Source organism: Centropristis striata, chromosome 19, assembly GCF_030273125.1.
Source record: "Centropristis striata isolate RG_2023a ecotype Rhode Island chromosome 19, C.striata_1.0, whole genome shotgun sequence".
NCBI lineage: Eukaryota > Metazoa > Chordata > Actinopteri > Perciformes > Serranidae > Centropristis > Centropristis striata.
The window spans coordinates 13,599,162-13,619,319 of record NC_081535.1 but is presented as its reverse complement, the minus strand read 5'-3'; the positions used below and the strand labels follow the sequence as shown (position 1 = coordinate 13,619,319).

Sequence of the window (20,158 nt, the reverse complement as noted above, 5' to 3'; positions counted from 1 at the left end):
AGGTCTAAAGCAATAGATATGATCTAAAATGAAGTTGAAGCCTTTGTTTTTAATGACAAGGAGCATTTCACAGTACAGATATTGACAAAACTGTATGACATGGCATGTTTTATCTGAGATGTGTATACTGTTTTTAGGTACATGTATCAACTATATATTTAAATTGTGATAAAACCTGATTGCTTTTGTACTCCTTATCAAATTCATGACACAGTGATTACAAATGGTCAATTGGACTTTGTTAGTTAGCTATGCACTTTCCAATGACATACATAAAAGCACCAGTGTAGAATTTAAGGGTATCCAGATTGTCAGAAATGAAGTATAATATTATATATATTATACAATAAGATTATATAATTATTATTAGATTGTTTTATGAGTGTGAACTAATTGCTTGTGTCTTTTTATGTCTCCAAACTTTTGTAAGATGAATAAAGTATTTTTAATTAAATTGAAGTGCATCTCGTGCAATATATTATGATGTGGTTAAGTTGACTGTGCCCTAAAACAGAAGTGAAGTGAAACGTTTATGTGCACATCAGAAACTATATTTCCTCTAATCCTATTAGATATTGAGCCATATTTGTCAACTAAACAAATAAAGAAATGTACTTTGCTGAAACTTTCGTCACCCTGTTAAAATAATCGCCTAACTCATTTTTTAAAGTTTTGCAGGAAACACAAAAAACTTTACCAAAAGTGTAACATATGACATTTATTGATCATTTCACCCAAAAAGGATGTAACTTAACTTAAGAGAAATAAATGACTTAGGCAATTTTTTGAACATGCCTTTGTGACTTAAGCAAGATATGGTAACACTTTATTTTGAAAGTGTCTACATAAGAGTGACATGAGTGTGTCATAAACATGACATGGGATGTCTACATAAAATTACTTAGGCGATTATTTTAACAGTGTGACACTTTTTAAGTTAATAAAACCTGCCTCATTATAATTTATTAGGATTTTTATTCTTATGCTGATGTTTGATTGGTGGAGCTTTTTGTCAACAGAATGTGACGCGGCGTTGTGGCCACGCCCCCGCCCCCCCGACGGATCTACTACCGGTTGACGGTAGTATCTGTGCTGTGGCTGTGTGATGCAACCAGCTGTAAAGATATTTTTCAACTTCTAATAATAAGTTTTGTTTTTTTTAAGTTAGAAAATAACGTTCGGAACTACACATTGGATTAACGCTCTAGTTTTTGTCGTTCGTTGTTTGTATTCGGTTTATTTCGTCAGGCAAAACGACGAAACCGCTGCTAGGTAGAGCTAAAGTTAGCTAGCAGGCAGTGGATTTTATTCGATTTCACTTATTTTTGAAGAATTATTTCTGTCCCCTTAAGTCTATCGTCTGCTCTTCTCTATCAGCTACAAACGCCCATTAACTGGGCCTCCCTATGTACTTATTTTGAAGCGCTGGGTGCCAGTGGAGTCACCCCACCTGTGTCCTCTTGTTGAGCGGATCTATATTTAAATGGCCACCGCTGCCTCACCTCCAGCCCCTGGCTCCACTGCGGCCACTGAAAACCCAAGTCCCGGATCCAGCGCCTCGACTGCGGCCGACAGTGGCAACCAGGACAGCACTTTCGAGTGTAATATATGTCTGGACACCGCCAAGGATGCAGTGATCAGCCTGTGTGGACACCTTTTCTGGTAAGAAACACTGGCTGTGACCCACCTCAGCCAAGGTATTAACGCCTGATCCAGATCAGTCTAGTTAATCTTATTTCTTATATTATTGATCAAGCGATGAACTGAGTATACCCTGGGCTATTGACATACATACATTTCTCTGCACTTAAAGTAGGTCTGGGACATGTATAAGAAATATTATTGTTGACATTATTATCTAGAATAAAACATTTTTTGCTATTGCTGGCTATTACAGAGATTTCAGTCATTCACTTTCCCCCACTTTCTAAAATAATGTTGGTTTCATGATTACAAAATATGGGCCTAATTTTATAACAGCATAGTCTGTAAATGCAAACCTTAAGATGCTAGTGTAACATTAATATGGAAGCAAACTTGTTTTGAGTTTGTCCTATTGGTCAGTTTAAGAAAGAAAAACCTTTGCAGCCCTTGATTTAATTGTTTCTTTATTTTCAAAGAGAATACCAAAACAGGAAACCATGTTTCTGCTTTCTTCTTTCACTAGTACAGTGATTAAGTGTTTTCATTGTGAATACAAGATGTGGTATCCACTTTTCAAGAAGTAATTTTGCACAGATAGGTTGTCCTGGGACGTCTATATTGATTTACTAATCAAATCTCTTCCCTGACAACTCTTATTTTCCATTGCACGTCCTCTCCACCAGTTGGCCTTGCTTGCATCAGGTAAGCTGAGCCAAACATGCTTTTCTCCTTCATTATTTTCAGATGTTATCAATGGTATGTAACTAATGCAGACCACAGGGTGCTAAAGATGACTTTGTTTCTCTGCAGTGGTTAGAGACCAGACCCAACAGACAAGTTTGTCCAGTGTGCAAAGCGGGCATCAGCCGAGACAAAGTTATCCCCTTATATGGGCGGGGAAGCACAGGTCAACAAGACCCCAGGTGGGTACTTTAGTGTACTATTACAGCTCGGATTGACACTAAATTTGATCAATTAGATAATCCCAGTAGACTTGTTATTCAATTTAAGGTGAGCGTTTTTCTATAGCATTATAAATGTTTCAGTGTAATCATGGCTTTTACAAAAAGTGTTTTGTTTTATAGAGAAAGAACACCCCCTCGACCACAAGGGCAGAGGCCTGAGCCAGAAAACCGTGGTGTAAGTACTTCGTCCAAGTTATATGATTGCATGATTCACACATTAATACTGCCTTGACTCCAAATGTGATAGTAAGCTGTTTTTTTTTCAATGTCTGCTGTTGAGTAACATTATGCATTCATGATGAAACCATTACATAGGAAACATGTGTTTTAAACATTAACAAAAGAACAATTCCCAATGGGATCTATTAGACAGCAAGCATTAAGGTGCAGAGACGTCTCTTGAGAATGATAGCAAATTTCACTGTCTTGCGTCACATCCCACTGACAGTATGTTAACTCTACCTCAGATATTGTGAATGGCTAGCCATGGCTAGACATTAAAGGAATGCACATGGCTTCATGTTAATGATTAAATACATGTTTCACAGGGCTTTCAAGGGTTTGGCTTTGGAGATGGTGGTTTCCAGATGTCATTTGGAATTGGTGCCTTTCCGTTTGGTATTTTTGCTACAGCTTTTAACATCAACGATGGCAGACCTCCTCCAGGTATTTATATTTTACAAACTTTGCCACTCTGTGTCATCTATACAACAACATATTAAGTAACATCTGTTTATTAATTCCTAAACAGCAGCCCCTGGGACACCGCAGCACATGGACGAACAGTTTCTGTCTCGACTCTTCCTGTTTGTCGCGCTGGTGATTATGTTTTGGCTGCTGATTGCATAAATCCTTGGAAAGACAACAACATCTTGGACCAACACAAAAGATTTGACAGGTGGTTTGCATCGATGTGATCCTGCCTCTTTTCTGATTTTTTTTTTGCTCCTCTCCTCGTCAAAAAGCCATGTGGGATTTAAATGAAGTAGGATTTTCCAAAATAAAGGATATTAACTTTCAAGGTTAACCACACAAACTTGGTTGCCTAATGTTTTAACTTGACACAGTCACCCAAACTGCATCAGCATATACATTTCAATTTCAAAACAAATTTCATGCTCCTTGATACATGCAACATGTTTTTGTTTTTTAATCAGACATGAGACTGTTCAGATGAGAAAAAACATCTTTTTGACTGTTGTTTGGGTATTTAAAGATATATCATCAGTGCTCGTTGCTTGTAAACTTGGATTTTCATTCACACTTGTAATCCCATGTTCTGTATATGGTAATTTCCGTTCAGTCTATATTTGGCCCCTTTTACCATATTTGATCCCTATGAGCCTTTGAGGGTAGTATTTATTGAATAGTTATTTTATTCATAGTACACCTGTGTTTTTCCTACTATTACCTAACAACATTAATTATTGCTCTGTCTACTCAAGTGTCCCATTAAGACATGACAGTGGATCATTAATATTATTTACACATGTAATTTTTCTTCTGTGAAATTGTCTTCCATGGAAAAGATCTAATCAACAGGTTGCAAACAATCCTGAGTTGCACTCTGAATACGAGCATGTGCCTCCTCCATGTTTTCAGTCTTTTTTTGTAATGTACTAACAATGTTGTGTTTTCTCGCTGTACCTGATCTTTAAAAAATATGCATCTCTTCTGCAGAGAATGTACCAAAATCATACACATCCTGTGAAATCAAAACAATGTTAGACATTGTCTCTTTATTTTAGATGAGTTAAAAAGAAATATGTTGATGCATGTAAACATTTGAAATATTAATTTATAAAACAGTGTTAATCTCCAAACTGTTCTTTTTTTTTTTGCTCAGTCACTGTAATTACATGTAAAATACTGTATATTATTACAGAAATATTACTGAAATGAAGATTGGCTGGTTGAACCTGAAATAACTTTTCTAAATGTGAATTCACCCTACTGAGAGTGAAGCTGTGTAAATAAAGATTCTAATCATATTCTGTCTGTTCTCTTATTAAGGTGTAAATCTGTTAGATCTTCATTAATCATCTAATAAATATGCAAAACAAGGCACACCGAACCACAGTGGTGTTGAAAAATAATCAACATCTTGCTTAATACTATGTTTAGCAATTCTTCATTGTTAATTGTCTCACATTAAAAAAGGATGTACTTCAGACTCAACCACTTAGTTCTGTAGAAAAAGAAAAATAGATATTTTGTGGAAGAGGCTTTTACAAAGCAGAATATAGTAAAAAATAGTCAGTTTGGCCTAGTCCTGTATTGCTGGTTCCGGCAGTTTCTCTTGAGATTCTGGCTGTGCAATGTTGAATTCTGCTTCATACATAATCTGCTGGATCTTCATTTTTGTCTCGCACCTTTTCTGGGGAGCGAGTCGCTTCAGAGCGGGGACAAAGCTCAAAAGAAAGAGTTCATCCTCATCCCGTGGCCTGTTGGGTACTGAGGTGCCATTGTCTTTGACCAGCCACTTTGTAGGGGAGGGTGTATTTTGAGAAGAAGACAGTGAAAGTGAGTCTGGCATCAAACGCCGTTTCCGTCCAGTTTTGTTGATGGGGGTGACCTGTGGGCCTGATGGCATCTTAGCCAGAACAGCAAGCTGGGCCATCTGAGCATCTTGAGACATGGAAGGGAGCTGCGACACAAACGATACCTGGGGCTTGAGGTCTGCTTGACTCACAGGGATTTTCAGGTTGGACTGCTGTGTCTTGACTGCCTCGGACGGTGTGGTTTCTCCCTCGGCACTGCCAGATTCGTTGTCAGGATTGTCGAGGTCATCGTCTATGTTGCCGCAGATGTCTGCCACTCCACTTCTCGATCCAGTGAAGGGAGCGATAAAATTCATTAGTTGTCTGTATTTCCATCTACTCTGCACAATCTCTCCTTGCTTCTTGCTTTTGATTTCCATTCGGACTTCCTTCAAATACCTGTCTCTCATGTTCTTCCATTTTCTTTTACACTCCTCATCTAGAAAAGCAAAACACCAGAGTGTGAGGAGCAAGAAATCCCATACAAATTCAATGCACAGGAATGAGGAAAACAATATTGACGACAATAATGAAGCAGTCTGCAAAAAAAACTGCGTATGAAAAACAAATTGACATTTTTAAAGTACAATAAAAATATGTCTCCCCTTAACGCAGTTGAGTTGTCTGCTGCATATACGTATTTAAGATGGGTACACACACCTAAGTGGCTTCTCCCCCACTAATATTTGCTCTTATAAAAAATACTTTAATATCATATTGATGATGTTTTTAAGTAGTACAAGACTGCAAAAAGACTGAACGAGGTAAGTGGTTGGTCATTTATTTTCTTGTAGATTATAGAGAGATATACCAGCTGCACCTTAACATATCTTCTGGCCTACATAAATAAATTGACTGCAGTGGGAAGCAGCCAAATCAATGCAATAGCGCTTTATTTATTCCTCTGTAAAGTTTATGTTTTACTTTTTGAGACTGTCAGAGAGTTATTGGTTATGGCTGCAACTAACGATTACTGACATTACTGATTAAACTGCCAATTATTCTCTTTAGATTGCTTGCTTTGGTTCAAAACGCAAATATATTCAGTATATTAAGGCAAACAAAAGCAGGAAATCTTCACAATACAGAACCGATAAATATTCTGTAAAATGATTTATTAACTAATCATTTCAGCCCTTGTGTTTATGACACTAGTTTTGGCAACACACGCAGTGACTGCTAAAACCATACAGCAACACCTTTTACAGATAACTGGAGGTTTTAATATTCCTTAATGTAGAACATGGGGTAGTTGTGTTATTGTTTTTTACTTAAATTGTATAGTTGAACTTTATGAGAGGGGAAGAACTTGGGTAGATTACTGAATGAGCCTCTAGGGCTAAACCAGATTCTAAGCATGAAGTCACTGTTATTAACTTTGAATTACTGGTCACAGATCCCCAAAATAGTGTAAACAATTACTTATCAGAGGCCACAAGAAAGAAACCATCATGATATATTTTAATGTGTTTATCCCCTCAGTTTATCTATGGGACTTTAGCTCTGCCTAAGGGCGGCTGTGTTTGTGTCATTTCTCTAAGGTTGGGGTTTATAATGAGCCCAAAATGTTGTTATCCACTCCTGATCTGGCACCTCCATCATATAACATGAGCCCAGGTTCACCTCTTGTTTTATAATCCGGCTGTGGCCAGGGAGTGCATATTGCATCTGCCATTGCAATGAATGCTACAATGGCAAGGCCGGATTAACCATATGGGCAACTGGGCAATTGCCCAGGGGCCCACAACCTCTAAAGGGCCCAGGGCAGTGTGGGCACAAGAAAAATATCTGGTTATCTCTCGCTAATATGTTAAACTGTCCATCGGAGCCGTTGTTCAAAATATTTTGAGGCTACAGGGTGATTTCTGTTTAAAAATGAGCTGAGGACCAAAATGCTACTTGATTCTAGATTCTTGATTTTTGTTTGTGTCTTGTCTTCCTCTGTGATGGTTTTATAAATTCAATACATTTGTGCTGCTGGGAATAGGTTTTGTTAAATAAATATTGGATGCTTTGAAAGTGGTTGCTTACTTATTTTTTTGTGAAAATTGAAGACACTTCCTTTCCTTTCTTTTTCTATCTTCTTGTAGTGTCCTTGAGTGCCAAGAAAGGTGCCTTCCAAATAAAATGTATTATTATTATTATTATTATTATCTGTGTAGTGGGTCAATTTTGCCAGATTATACTGATGCGGATGTGTTTTGTTTTCATAACATCATATGAGAGAGTGAGTGGCCTTGACAAGAGGACATCGTGGTGCATTTGTAGTTCTATGAGCGTTTACACATCTGTACATAAAAAAATTAACTTGATGACAGTTAGTTATTGATGTATTGAGTATATTAACTATATATTACTGTAATTTATTTTATATTTTGCCAGATTATGGTGATTTTGGGGCCCTTGAATATTGTTGCCCAGTGTACAGCAGAGTGTTAATCTGGCCCTGTACAATGAGATATTAAAATATAACAAAACAACACCTTATTCAAGTAAAGAATTGAGTTAAACATTATACTTGAGTCATAAATCTTTATAAAGTTTCAAAAAGACAGGCCACACATAATTATCTTTATTTTGTCTTTAGTTTACTTTAGTTGTTCAACCTCTGGAGGTCATTGTTAGTTCATCTGTGTGACATGCCGTCCCATCAGTGACCACCGCATCATATTTCAGTCCGGCGGCCTCTGCCCCTGACGCTTCCACGAGACTTCCGACAAGCCCTCAGTTCATATGGCGCTCGCGGACTTGACGAGCGAGACGAACAGCACGCGGCTCGGTAAAAACTAGTCCGTGACGCGGAGCATGTTTCCTCCTCCGCCGTGCCGCCGTGCTGTGGACACGCGGCTGGCGGCGCAGTGGCAGAGCCGGACCGTGCCGTTCGGTGCAGCGCGGCCTACAGCGTGCGAGGCTGCGGCTGCTACCGCTAGCACGGTGCGCGCCGCTGCATCCACCACCGGGCTGTCCTGTAACGTTATTCGCGCGGATAAAAATAAATAAATAAAAAGCTCAAATTGCCTGCGAGATATATCCCAAACACCTCTACCTCCCCGAAACACCCAATGGTTTCTAATTTATATCTGTTTACTCGTCCATGACATTACGAGCCATAACTGGCAGTAAAGTTGTGATAAACTAAAAACAATCAAATACTCACACGGGAGACCCAGTTCGATACTGATGTTTCTCCAAGCATTTGCTCGACTTTCCGTGCAGCGGTAATTCGGCAAAGTGACATTGAAAAGCTCTGGGTGATTAAATACAGCCAATATTAACTTATCGTCCATTTTGCCCTACTGTTGTGTCTGTGCGCGGACGCGGAAGCGGCACGTCTTCTCCCGCCTTTTCCGCCCAGCTGCTGCCTTAACGCGAGTTATCGCGAGTGGCGGCCTGCTTGCCGCGCTGTGTCGCTCTGCCGTTCCCCTCAGATGCACTGCAGGCTTCTGTCACAGGGGGGCGCACCACTCTGCACTGGCCTCCATGACTTTTGTTATTTTATCCCACACTGAAAAAAATTGGAGTGACATTCACTTAAAAAAAGCTAGGCAAGTTTTTCCACACTGAAAGTGTTTGTAATATTTCCTCAGGCTGTTTCTAAGTAATATTTATTTAATAGAACCACTTGTTTTTTTTTAAATGAAAATACACAAGTAAATTGCAGATTCACTGATGTCCCTCAATTACATTTTACTTGGAAATATCAACTAATTAAGTCAATGAACTGGTTTAGTGAATATTACTTGGAACGAATGGTTCAATTTACATACAAAACTGAGGACACATAATAACAAACAATCACTAAGTAATGCACTACATGAAAAACTGCTATTTTAAAGTAAAAGCACTGAATTTGAGACTGAATTTATATAGATGATTGAAATAATAATTACGGGGCCAAAAAAAATATATATTTTTTTCAGTGCAGGGAAAGAGGTAATATCAGCTGGGGTTTTTTCTGACTTTAATAATACACATATTCATAGATGAAATGTTCAACATTATAATAACATATTATTATAGGGGCATACATTGTTGTTATGTATGTAGTATATGCCTAGATTTTATTGTTTACATATTTTTATTTTTGCACCTCAAGTATTGTTGTTGTATTGTTGTTATATATATATTGCAGTATAATGCACTTCTTTTTTTCATTTTTCTTATAATTTATCTGTAATTGTAACATAACTCAATAGGCCCATCCTGATTAATAAAGTATTTCTGATACTGTTGGTGATTCTGGATTCTGGCACAAGCCCAAAAAAGGACATACCTGAAATAAAATATGTTTTTATTGTTTTTATATTGGGGATAAACTGGTTTATTAAAACAGAATTGTGAAGCTGTGTGCTTTCAAGTGATGCATGTCAATGTGTGAGATTCAACTGGGTGCAGTCCAAAATTAGTTTTAATTGTCAAAATGTTTTTTGTGAATTATATTAAGATTCAAACAATCAACATAAATAGTTATAGAACATAAACTTTCAATTGCAGTGACATAAATATGCATAAGCAGCTAAATCTAGCCTATGGTCTCTATGAGTTCAACACCACGTTCATTCATAGAACCTGCAGGATGATGTTGCAGGCAGATAAATTATACACACCAGATCCCATTTTCAAATTCTAGAGGAAAAATATAAGAAAAAAAGGATATGACAGAGCTATTCTGCAACTACATGATGGTTTTCTTGTGACAAGTGCTCTCTGAGCCTTCAACACAAGCAAGTCTACAGAAAAAAACCCAGAGAGGAAGGTTGATCCTCTGCATTTCCTGGTGACACAGCTGCAATCTCCGATTCCCCAGGAGGTTTTGGGCCCTGGTCCAACAGTGCACAGAGACACTGAGCTTTTTCACACGTGAATAGTCGGATGCCATGTGGGGTTCTCTGCTAATTAATCATGAGTCAGTGTGTGGGAGCATTTGTAATCCGGAGTCTCTTATTTAAATTGTGCTGCTTTCATTAGACCCCTTTATGATTCATGTTTAATCTGCAATTCTGCATCATAGGAGTGTAATATTTTCCAGAAATGTGCTGTCTTCAAATTGCAGCATCACTTCCTGATAAGGGAGAGAAGCAATAACAGTTTTTTCAGCCTGGTACTTTGTCACCTTATCTGAGCTGGTGTTTGTTTATTGTTTCTGGTGAGTGAATGAGCAAAACTGAATGACCTCTCAGTCTTGTTCATTACACGTCACTTCAGGTTGTGCATTTGTAGGGAAGTAGTGGGCTTTGTAATGTGATATGGTGTTGAATAGAACTATTTCTCATGCATGTTCATCTACAAAATGTCACTCAAAGAAACACGTACCAACCAGGAAGAGATTCAAAATGACCACAAATAATCAGAAAAGGATACAAAAAGACTACAAATAGAGTCAAAATGACTAAAAAGAAACAAGCAATCACTACAAGGTGACACAAAAAGACTACAAAGAAACATACAATGACTACAAAAGGACACAAAAAGACTACAAATATACTCAAAAAGACTAAAAAGAAACAAATAATGACTACAAAGAGACACAAAAATACAACAAAAAGACTCCAAATGCCTACAAAGAAACATAAAATGACGAGAAAGAGACATAAAAGATTACAGAGACACATGGCACAACAACAAATGGTAACAAAAAGACTACAAAGACACCAAAATAAGGACAAAGAGACAAAAAGAGACCACAAAGAGAGTCACAACTACAGTTGTACTATGAAAAGGGGCAAAACAGCAGTAAAGAGCCAGAAAATGACCATTGTCTTATAATCTGCCTATGCTGGTGCACCATAAATAATGTTTAGTAGAGAAATTAGGTTTCACTATTGATTACAGGTGAAACTCACTTTAAATTGAAAATCTAGAGAAACTGTATCAGCCATATGGGCAGTGCAGCTTTTCTTGACTTTACCTCTTGTACCAAATATTGCTCTTACAACAACAAAATGAACCTTTATCATTCTAATCCCCAGTAATGAATTTTGAACTGTTTGAACCAAAGCGGATGTGGTACAATTCCTTCTATTGAGAGCCACAATAAATGCCAGATAGCGATCTCACATACTCCGCAAACTATACATCAACAATCTGGACGCTATTAAACCCAAGTGAAAAGGATGGGATGGTGTTTATTGTTATCTGTTTTCAAAAGCCCTTATAAGAGGAGCTTAAGACAGATTGTGGAAATCCATTAATTCTCTGAAAAAAAAGGTGTATTGCGTTGTATGAAATCACAGGATTTGTTGAGGGGGGATGAATTTAACCTGTAATAGCTTTACCTCAGCTGTGCACATTGTCGGCGAAGTGAGACTGAAAGACTGCACCACACAGATAAGACAGATGATGCATGATTGTGAATACAAACCACATAGAGGGGCCCCTTTCTCCCAATCTACTCTTACCATTTGTGTCTGTGTGCACTGAGTAATATGTACAAATATATCAGTGTCACCACACACGTCATTAGCAAGATGAGTCATCCATTCAACTGCCTATTTACTGTGTGTAATTTGTATACATTTTTCTTGTCAACACAGCCTCATATTGTGTTATATCCTGAACATTATTTACTAATTTGCACAAGATCATTTTTTGATTAAAAAAAAAAAAAAGGAAAGTGACATTATGAAATAAATTCAAGAGCTAATCCTCAAATTCAGCAAGTCTCTGGCCACACCACAAAAAAAAAGAAACGTTCATCTTTAAATCCAGGTTTCTAATACCAAGCAATCCCCTTTTCTCTAAAACCTCAACAATAAGGATCTTAGGAGCTCTCCACTTCTCATTTTATGCAGTGAAATCTGATTTCTTTCGGAGAAAGGAATGAGGCAAGATTAACTGAATCTGCCGTCCTCCCTAACCTCTTCACAAAACTGCCCAGATTAGCTAGGAATTAAGTTTCAACCGTTTTATGTGTCTCGTCCACGGGGGGGATTATAGTTTTACTATTTTTTTTTGCCTCCCAATTTCACTATAAGGGCCTGACACACTGTTGCAGAGAGAGGAGAAGCAGAAGAGCTGCTGAGCCTGAACTGTCAATATCATCACTGATTGTGTTCTGTTGGAATTTCTTTGGACATGATGATAAGCATGGAGAGACAAAAGTTCCCTTTCACTATTGAAAACATACTAAGCAGATATCCAAACAGTATTGGAGGAGACAGACGCTCATGTGGAACAAGTGGCTCTGGACTGAAGGAGAAGGCAGTGAGTGGTGCTGGAGGTCAGGCAGAAGCTGTTCATCATGCCTGCCTGTGCTGCTGCTACTGCTCCCACTGTGGAGACATATACCAGCCAGATTTCATTCATGAAGGTAAGACCAAGCCTCTGTTTACACATGATTTATACTGGTTTCACTAAAATTTTCTCCCTAACCTAAATTTAGCTCTCCTCCCTGCAGCCTGTCAGTACGGATGGTCCCCAGTGATGCTCACAGACCCCTGCAGGCTGGGAGAAGCTCACAGGGAGGAGCAGTCACCCGGTCAGGTGCAGAGACGAACCAGACGTCACCGCACTATTTTCACAGAGGAGCAGCTGGACGCTCTGGAGGAGCTGTTCCTGCAGAACCAGTATCCAGATGTGACCACGAGGGAGAAACTAGCACAGCGCACTCACTTAAGGGAAGAAAGAGTAGAGGTAAGAATGTCACATTCAGCCTTTAAGCAAATAATGCTCCTGTTTTCACAATGATACGGGATTAGATATAGTACTGCTCCAACTGAGTGCTGTATTGTACCAGCTGTAGCAATAGACCATGGATTACTAAAAAATGTTGAAGTTGAAATACTTTGTTTGTGTTTTAATTATATGCTTTTGTTGATAATTATATCCAGTGCTGTTCCACTTGTTTATTCAAATGTAAATACACAATGTTCCAAATAGTGCAATATGTCATGAAACAATAAACTGACAGCTGAATAACAGAATTTTTTTTCTCCTGCTCTTAGGTTTGGTTTAAAAACAGGAGAGCAAAGTGGAGGCGTCAGAAGAGACTATCATTTGGTATGGGAAACACAGAAAACTAAATTTTGTACTGTATATACAAAATGTAAACAGAAAGATATGTATGTATGCATGTGAGCTTGAGTTTCATTTATACAAGGATTTATTTTTATTGCTATTGTTATCAAATATGACAGCCTTCTTCAGAAAATAGACAAACTTTTTGTGTTTGACATTTTTGTAGCCTACTTGTGAATCTGATTGGTTGGGTGGTTGATCGAAGGACCTGCAGTATGCTAATACTAATCCCAAAAGTTAAATCCTGAATCTGTAAATGGATTGTTATAGTTTGCACTGGTTGTGAAAAAAAAGTGTCCTTGAGAATGAATAAAGCTTTTCTGAAAGAGATGGCACAACTATTTTCCATACATTCAAGTTGACATTGGAATATAATTAATTTTTTTCACTGTATTTTAACATCTTGTTTGAAAATACAGTTATGCATGTACACTGAGTTGAAAATCATAGCTTTTCAAATTGGATTTCGCATATCTCCACATCAGTACAGAATCAGTAATTCTGTCATGTGGGGATAAAAAGGGATCAGTGAAACTTCTGGGTATTGCTTTGTAAATACATAATAATAATTTCATAATAATTAGTGTAATTATCATTAAAATTGCTGTTTTATTAAATCTATGTTTTTGAAAATATAATCACTTCCTTTATCATCCCACACAGGGAAATTAATTTGGTTCAGTGCTCCAGACATAAGAACACCATAAAGTCCATGGTAAAACAATGGAATAACATACAACATAAGACCACAACATGATCATAATAAAACATTAAACAAATTTGATCACAACGAGACAGAAGTAACGATAAAGAATAAATAAAAACAGTCGATCCTCAACAGTAAAGTCAAATTAGATTAAAAAAAATACAATTTGTCTCCCATCCATACATTAACATATTTTTTATTATTATTATTATTATTATTATTATTATTAATAATATTGAGTGTGCTTGAAAGAGTTTTGGTCCCACATACACTAAAAAGGTATCAAATCGACCGGCTCGTGACAATTTTCAACGGCAAATTATTCTGCAACAATACGCCAAAAAATCCCCCCATGTTACCCTATGGAGAGGCTAGAGTGGATTACATCATCACTAGAATGCAGAGGCAGCAGATGCCACTCTACAGAAATAATTTACACATAGAAACGTAGGAAAATTGGTCTTCTCACTCACATTCATCTGCTAAAGCTGTCAGAGTTATAGTTTGGGCGTAAACAGTTCAAATTGTTAGCTAATATATGGGTAGAGTCACGGGCCAGACACAAGCACACTCAACATTTATTTAGAAATGTTTTAGTTATTATTATTATTTTCCTTCAGTTTTATACTGAAATTTCCTGAGAGGCAGTAAACTTCCGGTGACGTACCAGTTCAGACGTAGCTGTTACGTACTGCGTTGTTTGTACCCTGGCTCAGAAGTTAGCTCACCGTAGCTAGTTTGCTAGCTAACTTCATTTGTAATACTTAGTTAAGGTCACATAGTATAGTTATATACTCTATGATTTGAATACGCAAACTGTGTTTTTCAAGTACAAAAGCCGCCTTACGTTTCGATTCAGTCGGTGTTTGTCGTTAGAGTCGCCGTTAGCCTCGGAGGCTAATAGGATCTACAATGGAGGGCAGCGCCAGCGTGAGGAAAGCCCTGTCCGGGACTCTCGCCCCTGTAACTGCCTCAACAGTGGCACTCCTACAACAGCCAGAGAATAACGACAAAGGGTATCTCAAGAGAAATGTCCTCGATGAAGAAGAGTACATTGAGGTAAGTTAGGTCAATGAAAGACAAGCATTTACCCTTGATGATACGAGCTAGGGACGAGCTATCAGTTGTCATCAGCACACACACAACAGTGTCGTGGCTCTAAGGGTAATTGATTAGTGTATCCAACAAAAATAACTTTTGGTGTTAATCCGGGATTATGTTGTTTAGTTACGAGAACACTCTATCGTCCTCAAACTCAACAACTAAACCAGATGGGATCCATACCAGTGTAGAGCCATAGCACGGCATTAGAAAAGACTAGATATAGTCTTGAATTTTGGTTATTGTAAATTTCTGATTTATTATTAGCTGGGATTCCATCATATTAATGAGATTATGGTATTGGCTTTTTTAAAAAGAAGACATTAAGCCTGTTCTATCACACACTACCATCCTGTAGAGCAGCAACTGTTGTTTGAATAATCAACAAAATGATGGTCAGAAAAGTTCTGAGAACACCCAAATTTTCAGCTGTAATCACTTCTCAAAGTTAGTTAGTTTTGAAATGTCAGTCAGACTAAACATGCAAAAATGTCTTTTTGGTGCTCACATACCAATTCCTCAATTTTTATTTGATTGTTATTACAGAGAACATGTCATTGTCTTCACTTTTACAAAATCAAATGCACCTTCATATCTATTAACAGAGTTTAGAGAAGATCATCCAGAGGGACTTCTTTCCAGATGTGACTAAATTACAAGCACAGAAGGACTATCTTGACGCAGAGGAAAGTGGTGACCTAGAGAGAATGAGAGAGATATCCATCAGATATGGATCATCTTTGACAAAATCTACACCCCGGTCTTCTGCACCCTGTGAGTAGTATGCAGAGTGAAATTCAACACTGTATTTTCATGTTGTTATATCTTTCTTTCAGAATGTAATCTGATTGTGATTTACACCTATTTCCTCCCTTTGTTTCTCTTCTCTTCTGTTTGTCAGATGTGACACCAGCAAGCTTTGAGACGCCAGTCGGCCGCGCAGGGTCTCCGTCATCCACACATGGCAGTAAAGGTTTAGATGGGGGTAAATATCAAATTTTCTAAGATGGAAGGCAAAGACATAATGTTCCAAGCTTTATTTGTGTGCTTATATAAACTCACAAATCACTGTCCCACTTTAAAATCTTTTGTTGCAACTTACCTAAATCATTTTTGGCAGTAATACTCTTAACAGATGATGGACTTAGTTAACAGTAATTTAACCCTATCTATCGATGTTGTATTTAAAGAGAGCAAGGATGATGACAAGGAAGAGAAAGAGCTGCCCTCTCTGGATTGCTTCCTGGCTAAAAATACCAGTGAGGATAATGCATCTTTTGAGCAGATCATGGATCTGGCAGAAGACAAGGAGAAGCTGAGGAATGCCTGGTTATATGAAGCTGAGGCTGAATACAAAGAGGTATGTATGTGCAGAGTTTAAAGCATTAATGGAATTCAAAGCTATTTATTTAATCTTTACATTACAGGTGTGCTGATCAAAGCATCAATATTATAATTTAATATATATAAATATATAATATAATTAGTGTAATATTTTTTGTCAGACTGAAGTTTCTAGCTAGATCACTGTCAGTCAGACGATTATCAAAGTATTGACACACCACTGGACTACATTGCAAACATTTATAAACACTTGATTTTTTTCAGCGCCATGAAAACAACCTTGCATTGCCATCAGTAGAGAAAGCAGCACTTGAATGTGTCAAAGCAGGACTTGAAACATGGGAGTACAAAGCGAAGAACGCCTTGATGTATTATCCGGAGGGTGAGTGACCAAACTTGGATTGAATTTCTTTCTATTATTGATCTACTTCAACATTATTTTTCTCTTTAATCAGGTGTCAAAGACGATGATGCTCTGTTTAAGAAGCCACGGGAGGTAGTTCACAAAAACACACGCTTCGTTGGAGACCCTTTCAGCAAAGCTCTCAACAAAAGTCAGATTCAGCAGGCTGCAGCACTCAATGCACAGGTAAAATTTAGGACTATGGTATAAGGAAACTTCTTTGTCTTGGGCTATATGTGCCCCGTACTTGTGTAAACATTGTTTCTGCATTGCAGTAATTTCCGTATTGAATAAACTTGTAACTTGCTGTAGCTGATGTATTATGTTTTTCTGTCCAGTTCAAACAGGGTAAAGTAGGCCCCGATGGGAAAGAGCTCATCCCACATGAATCCCCAACAGTGAATGGTTATGGTTTTGAAAGTATGCCATCTCCTGCGCCTGGTAAGTGGGTCTTAAAATCCTCATCATCATAGTTACATTCCTGAGACAGATGAAACAACGCTACCAACATTTGGTGTACATTTCTGAAAACTGTTTCTGTTTCCTCAGGTGTGGCTGAGTCGCCTCTGATGACCTGGGGTGAGATTGAGAGCACCCCGTTTCGTCTGGATGGGTCTGACACCCCATATGTTGAGAGGAATCATGGTCCATCATTTAAGGTATTGATCTTCCAGTAGTGGTTGTAAACAATTTGTTAACCCTCTGAACCCTGGGCAGTTTTAGGGCATTTTTTGTTCTTGTCGTATTTTATGTCACTATTTTAAGCTTTTATTTGGTTTCCTGGCGGGAGAATTCATCACACATATTGGTTCAAGGACCATCAGAAATGTGCAAATCCATTGATAAGTTCTGTTTTTATAGTTTCTGGCAATGGAAAATAGTTTTTAAGAAAACATGCCTTTCTGCTGGCAGCTTGTGGGCTTTAGACGTCTCTCATTATTTTTTAAGATTATTTCTTAAGTTGTAAATGATGATATTTAGTATGTTGTTGTTTCTAAAAGATTCCAGAACCAGGAAGACGAGAGAGGCTGGGTTTAAAGATGGCCAATGAAGCTGCAGCTAAAAACCGTGCAAAGAAACAGGAAGCTTTGCGGAAGGTCACAGAGAACCTTGCAAGGTAAAGACATTTGACCCTTTGTATACTTGATTATATCTGCTTCTACAAGTAACAACAGCTTTGTGCATCTGTCATCAAGGCAACTTACATTTTTAATCATTTTTTTGTGTTGCAGTCTTACACCTAAAGGTCTGAGCCCTGCCCTCACCCCCGCTCTGCAGAGGCTCGTAAATCGGACATCTAGCAAATACACAGACAAAGCACTACGAGCGAGTTACACCCCGTCGCCCTCACATAGAGTCCCGACTCCCTTTGGTGGCCCATCAACTCCCTCAGGAACGCCAACGCCAACCAAAACCAAGACGCCGAGCTCTCAGGACCTTACATCACTCACAGACAATCTGTTGCAACTTCCCAAGAGACGTAAAGCCTCAGACTTTTTCTAAGCACGAGAAGCTGTTTTTCTGCTGGGATTGTACAAAACAGACATATTTACAATGCGGAGAACTCGATTATGAACTGTCCAGACCCAGTTTTCTCAAATTAAAGAGCACATCTTTCAGCTGGATGACTGGATTACAGAAATACACAGAGGACTGAACATTTTTCAAGGATTTATTTGTTACAGTTTTGTGCCGATGGGTAAATGTAAATCCCTGTGAAATACATCTTATACAAATTCTATTTAATTACTTGTTTATCTTTTTTTTTTTTTTTTATTCCAAATGCAAGGTTTCATAGAATTTTGTACAGCTGTTTCCACTTTAACATACTTTTTTCACCTATACAGCAGCACATGCCCAAATTTTATTACTACAATTGTAATTTGGTAGCTGATTCTTAGAATCACGCATACAAATGAGATTTCAGCGCACAATATCCAATAGCTGTCGCACAGCTCTATACACATGCTGCCATGACATATCAGTGTTCTGATCTGCATTATAGAAATGACTCAAAATGACATTTTTGTTACCTTGCAACAAGCTGCCCCAATGTCACTATTATGTTGGTGTTTAAAATGTTGAAAAATCACAAGACTCTTGTCTGAGAGCTCAGTATAAATGATGAATGTTTCTTTTGCCCTCTTCTTAATTTAAAGTTGAAAATGTTTACTGACAGAACTGGGCTCAGCGTCACAAATCTGTACCATTTTTCTTAAAAATCTATAATAAATATGGACATTTTTTGGGGGAAAAAAGTGTTCTGCCAAACAAAGGATATAGTGCCATGTATCACCAGATGACATCCTCGTCAATAGTTCTGTTCTACCGCCTACTGGTGGTGCAACAGAACTGTGAATAATAACTTTATACCTCCTTTTTTCAAGCGTGTTTCAAATGTGCAGGCATAACTGCTGTTCTGTGTTTAAACTACAGCCAGAAATACTCCTAACACATGTTTTTGGAGCATTAGTATTTACAGGGTCCCCTAAAGGTAGATAAGATGAGGTTGTCCTGTTGTGTGGGGAAGTCAACATCACACACACAAACACACACATGGCAGCTTGATTTACAGCCTACCCTTTTCAGGGGGCCATGGTTTGTAGGTCAGTGTTTTCTTAACCAGGAATGGTATCCAAGAGTGGGCCAGACATCATTTTTGACTCATATGTGGACCTCCTACTTACTCACACAAGATAAGATAAGATAGAACTTTGTTAATCCTGAAGGAATTACATTTTCACTACAGTAAATGTTACATATGCATATCCATTTTATGTAAAACAAAAACCGTGTCCACTTTAATTTGGGTCTTGTCACAAGAGTAGTAAAAAGATAGGTTTGCTTTTTGTTTAATCCATCTTGAAACAATATTTATTTTAAACGATTTTTACATGACCTTTAATGGTGTGATCATGGTTCTTAACTTACCACATCCTGTGGGCAGTATACTGTATTAAAGCTTGACAATGGATGTTAGGACGCAAATATACAGATGGTTGACAAATTAAAGGAAAAACCAACATGAAGTGATTAAGTATGGAGTCACCTCGAACCAGAACACCATTTCTCCAATACATATTACCTTGTTTATTTTACCTTTATTTAATCCGTTATTCTCATTGAGATCAACAGAGACCTGAGTACAGTAGTCTAAATTAAAAACAAACATAGTCAGACATAGAATCATAATAATACATTTGAAGATGTAAGTTTATATTATAATTTGGTTTTACGGAGATTGGTCTTGTGGTGGAGAGCACTGCAGAGTTGTTTTTTTAACCTGCTACTCAATTATAGAGTCAATTATATTTTAGGGGGGGAAACTATAGTACCATGTTCCCAAAGATTAGTATTGTACAATAAGAAAAACTAACTTTGAACGATTTTAAGAATTTTTTCACATTTGCTTTTGGGTTAATTTGTTAAATCTGTATTT

At 37.8% G+C, this 20,158-nt stretch overlaps 5 protein-coding genes across 5 annotated transcripts in view; 4 read left to right on the top strand and 1 right to left on the bottom strand.

The window, feature by feature from the left end:
- LOC131992847 (chemerin-like receptor 1) overlaps positions 1-500 on the top strand; it is a 3,647-nt gene extending 3,147 nt beyond the window's left edge. Inside the window, exon 4 of the mRNA XM_059358548.1 lies at positions 1-500. This exon is cut by the window's left edge and continues 995 nt beyond it. Within this exon, the coding sequence (XP_059214531.1) occupies positions 1-27 (27 nt within the window). The 3' untranslated portion in view covers positions 28-500.
- A 566-nt stretch (positions 501-1,066) lies between these two features.
- On the top strand, positions 1,067-4,600 carry rnf185 (ring finger protein 185). Its single transcript, XM_059358485.1, has 6 exons — positions 1,067-1,662; positions 2,328-2,346; positions 2,455-2,567; positions 2,730-2,784; positions 3,158-3,275; positions 3,361-4,600. The coding sequence occupies exons 1-6, from the start codon at positions 1,484-1,486 to the stop codon at positions 3,456-3,458; spliced, it is 582 nt and encodes a 193-aa protein (XP_059214468.1). The 5' UTR covers positions 1,067-1,483; the 3' UTR covers positions 3,459-4,600.
- Positions 4,400-8,447, bottom strand: LOC131992793 (uncharacterized). The gene is made up of 2 exons (XM_059358484.1): positions 8,307-8,447; positions 4,400-5,588 (listed from the first exon to the last, which is right to left on the bottom strand). Exons 1-2 carry the CDS (start codon positions 8,434-8,436, stop codon positions 4,876-4,878), a joined length of 843 nt encoding a protein of 280 aa, XP_059214467.1. The 5' UTR covers positions 8,437-8,447; the 3' UTR covers positions 4,400-4,875.
- Positions 8,448-12,235: 3,788 nt separating this feature from the next.
- On the top strand, positions 12,236-13,170 carry LOC131992919 (homeobox protein goosecoid-2). Its single transcript, XM_059358631.1, has 3 exons — positions 12,236-12,458; positions 12,546-12,781; positions 13,093-13,170. Exons 1-3 carry the CDS (start codon positions 12,236-12,238, stop codon positions 13,168-13,170), a joined length of 537 nt encoding a protein of 178 aa, XP_059214614.1.
- Positions 13,171-14,545: 1,375 nt separating this feature from the next.
- On the top strand, positions 14,546-18,964 carry ess2 (ess-2 splicing factor homolog). Its single transcript, XM_059358009.1, has 10 exons — positions 14,546-14,930; positions 15,578-15,746; positions 15,874-15,957; positions 16,163-16,332; positions 16,581-16,698; positions 16,772-16,905; positions 17,058-17,160; positions 17,269-17,378; positions 17,721-17,836; positions 17,952-18,964. Exons 1-10 carry the CDS (start codon positions 14,784-14,786, stop codon positions 18,220-18,222), a joined length of 1,422 nt encoding a protein of 473 aa, XP_059213992.1. The 5' UTR covers positions 14,546-14,783; the 3' UTR covers positions 18,223-18,964.
- Positions 18,965-20,158: the final 1,194 nt, after the last annotated feature.

Excerpts from the sequence above, each read along its gene's own strand:
- rnf185 (XM_059358485.1), top strand. The coding sequence starts at position 1,484 with ATGGCCACCGCTGCCTCACCTCCAGCCCCTGGCTCCACTGCGGCCACT. Across the intron at positions 2,568-2,729 it reads ACAGGTCAACAAGACCCCAG|AGAAAGAACACCCCCTCGAC; the intron begins GTGGGTACTTTA and ends TTTGTTTTATAG. Across the intron at positions 3,276-3,360 it reads CGATGGCAGACCTCCTCCAG|CAGCCCCTGGGACACCGCAG; the intron begins GTATTTATATTT and ends ATTCCTAAACAG.
- LOC131992793 (XM_059358484.1), bottom strand. The coding sequence starts at position 8,436 with ATGGACGATAAGTTAATATTGGCTGTATTTAATCACCCAGAGCTTTTC. Across the intron at positions 5,589-8,306 it reads TATCGAACTGGGTCTCCCGT|ATGAGGAGTGTAAAAGAAAA; the intron begins GTGAGTATTTGA and ends TTGCTTTTCTAG.
- LOC131992919 (XM_059358631.1), top strand. The coding sequence starts at position 12,236 with ATGGAGAGACAAAAGTTCCCTTTCACTATTGAAAACATACTAAGCAGA. Across the intron at positions 12,459-12,545 it reads GCCAGATTTCATTCATGAAG|CCTGTCAGTACGGATGGTCC; the intron begins GTAAGACCAAGC and ends TCCTCCCTGCAG. Across the intron at positions 12,782-13,092 it reads TAAGGGAAGAAAGAGTAGAG|GTTTGGTTTAAAAACAGGAG; the intron begins GTAAGAATGTCA and ends TCCTGCTCTTAG.
- ess2 (XM_059358009.1), top strand. The coding sequence starts at position 14,784 with ATGGAGGGCAGCGCCAGCGTGAGGAAAGCCCTGTCCGGGACTCTCGCC. Across the intron at positions 14,931-15,577 it reads ATGAAGAAGAGTACATTGAG|AGTTTAGAGAAGATCATCCA; the intron begins GTAAGTTAGGTC and ends ATCTATTAACAG. Across the intron at positions 16,906-17,057 it reads CTGCAGCACTCAATGCACAG|TTCAAACAGGGTAAAGTAGG; the intron begins GTAAAATTTAGG and ends TTTTCTGTCCAG.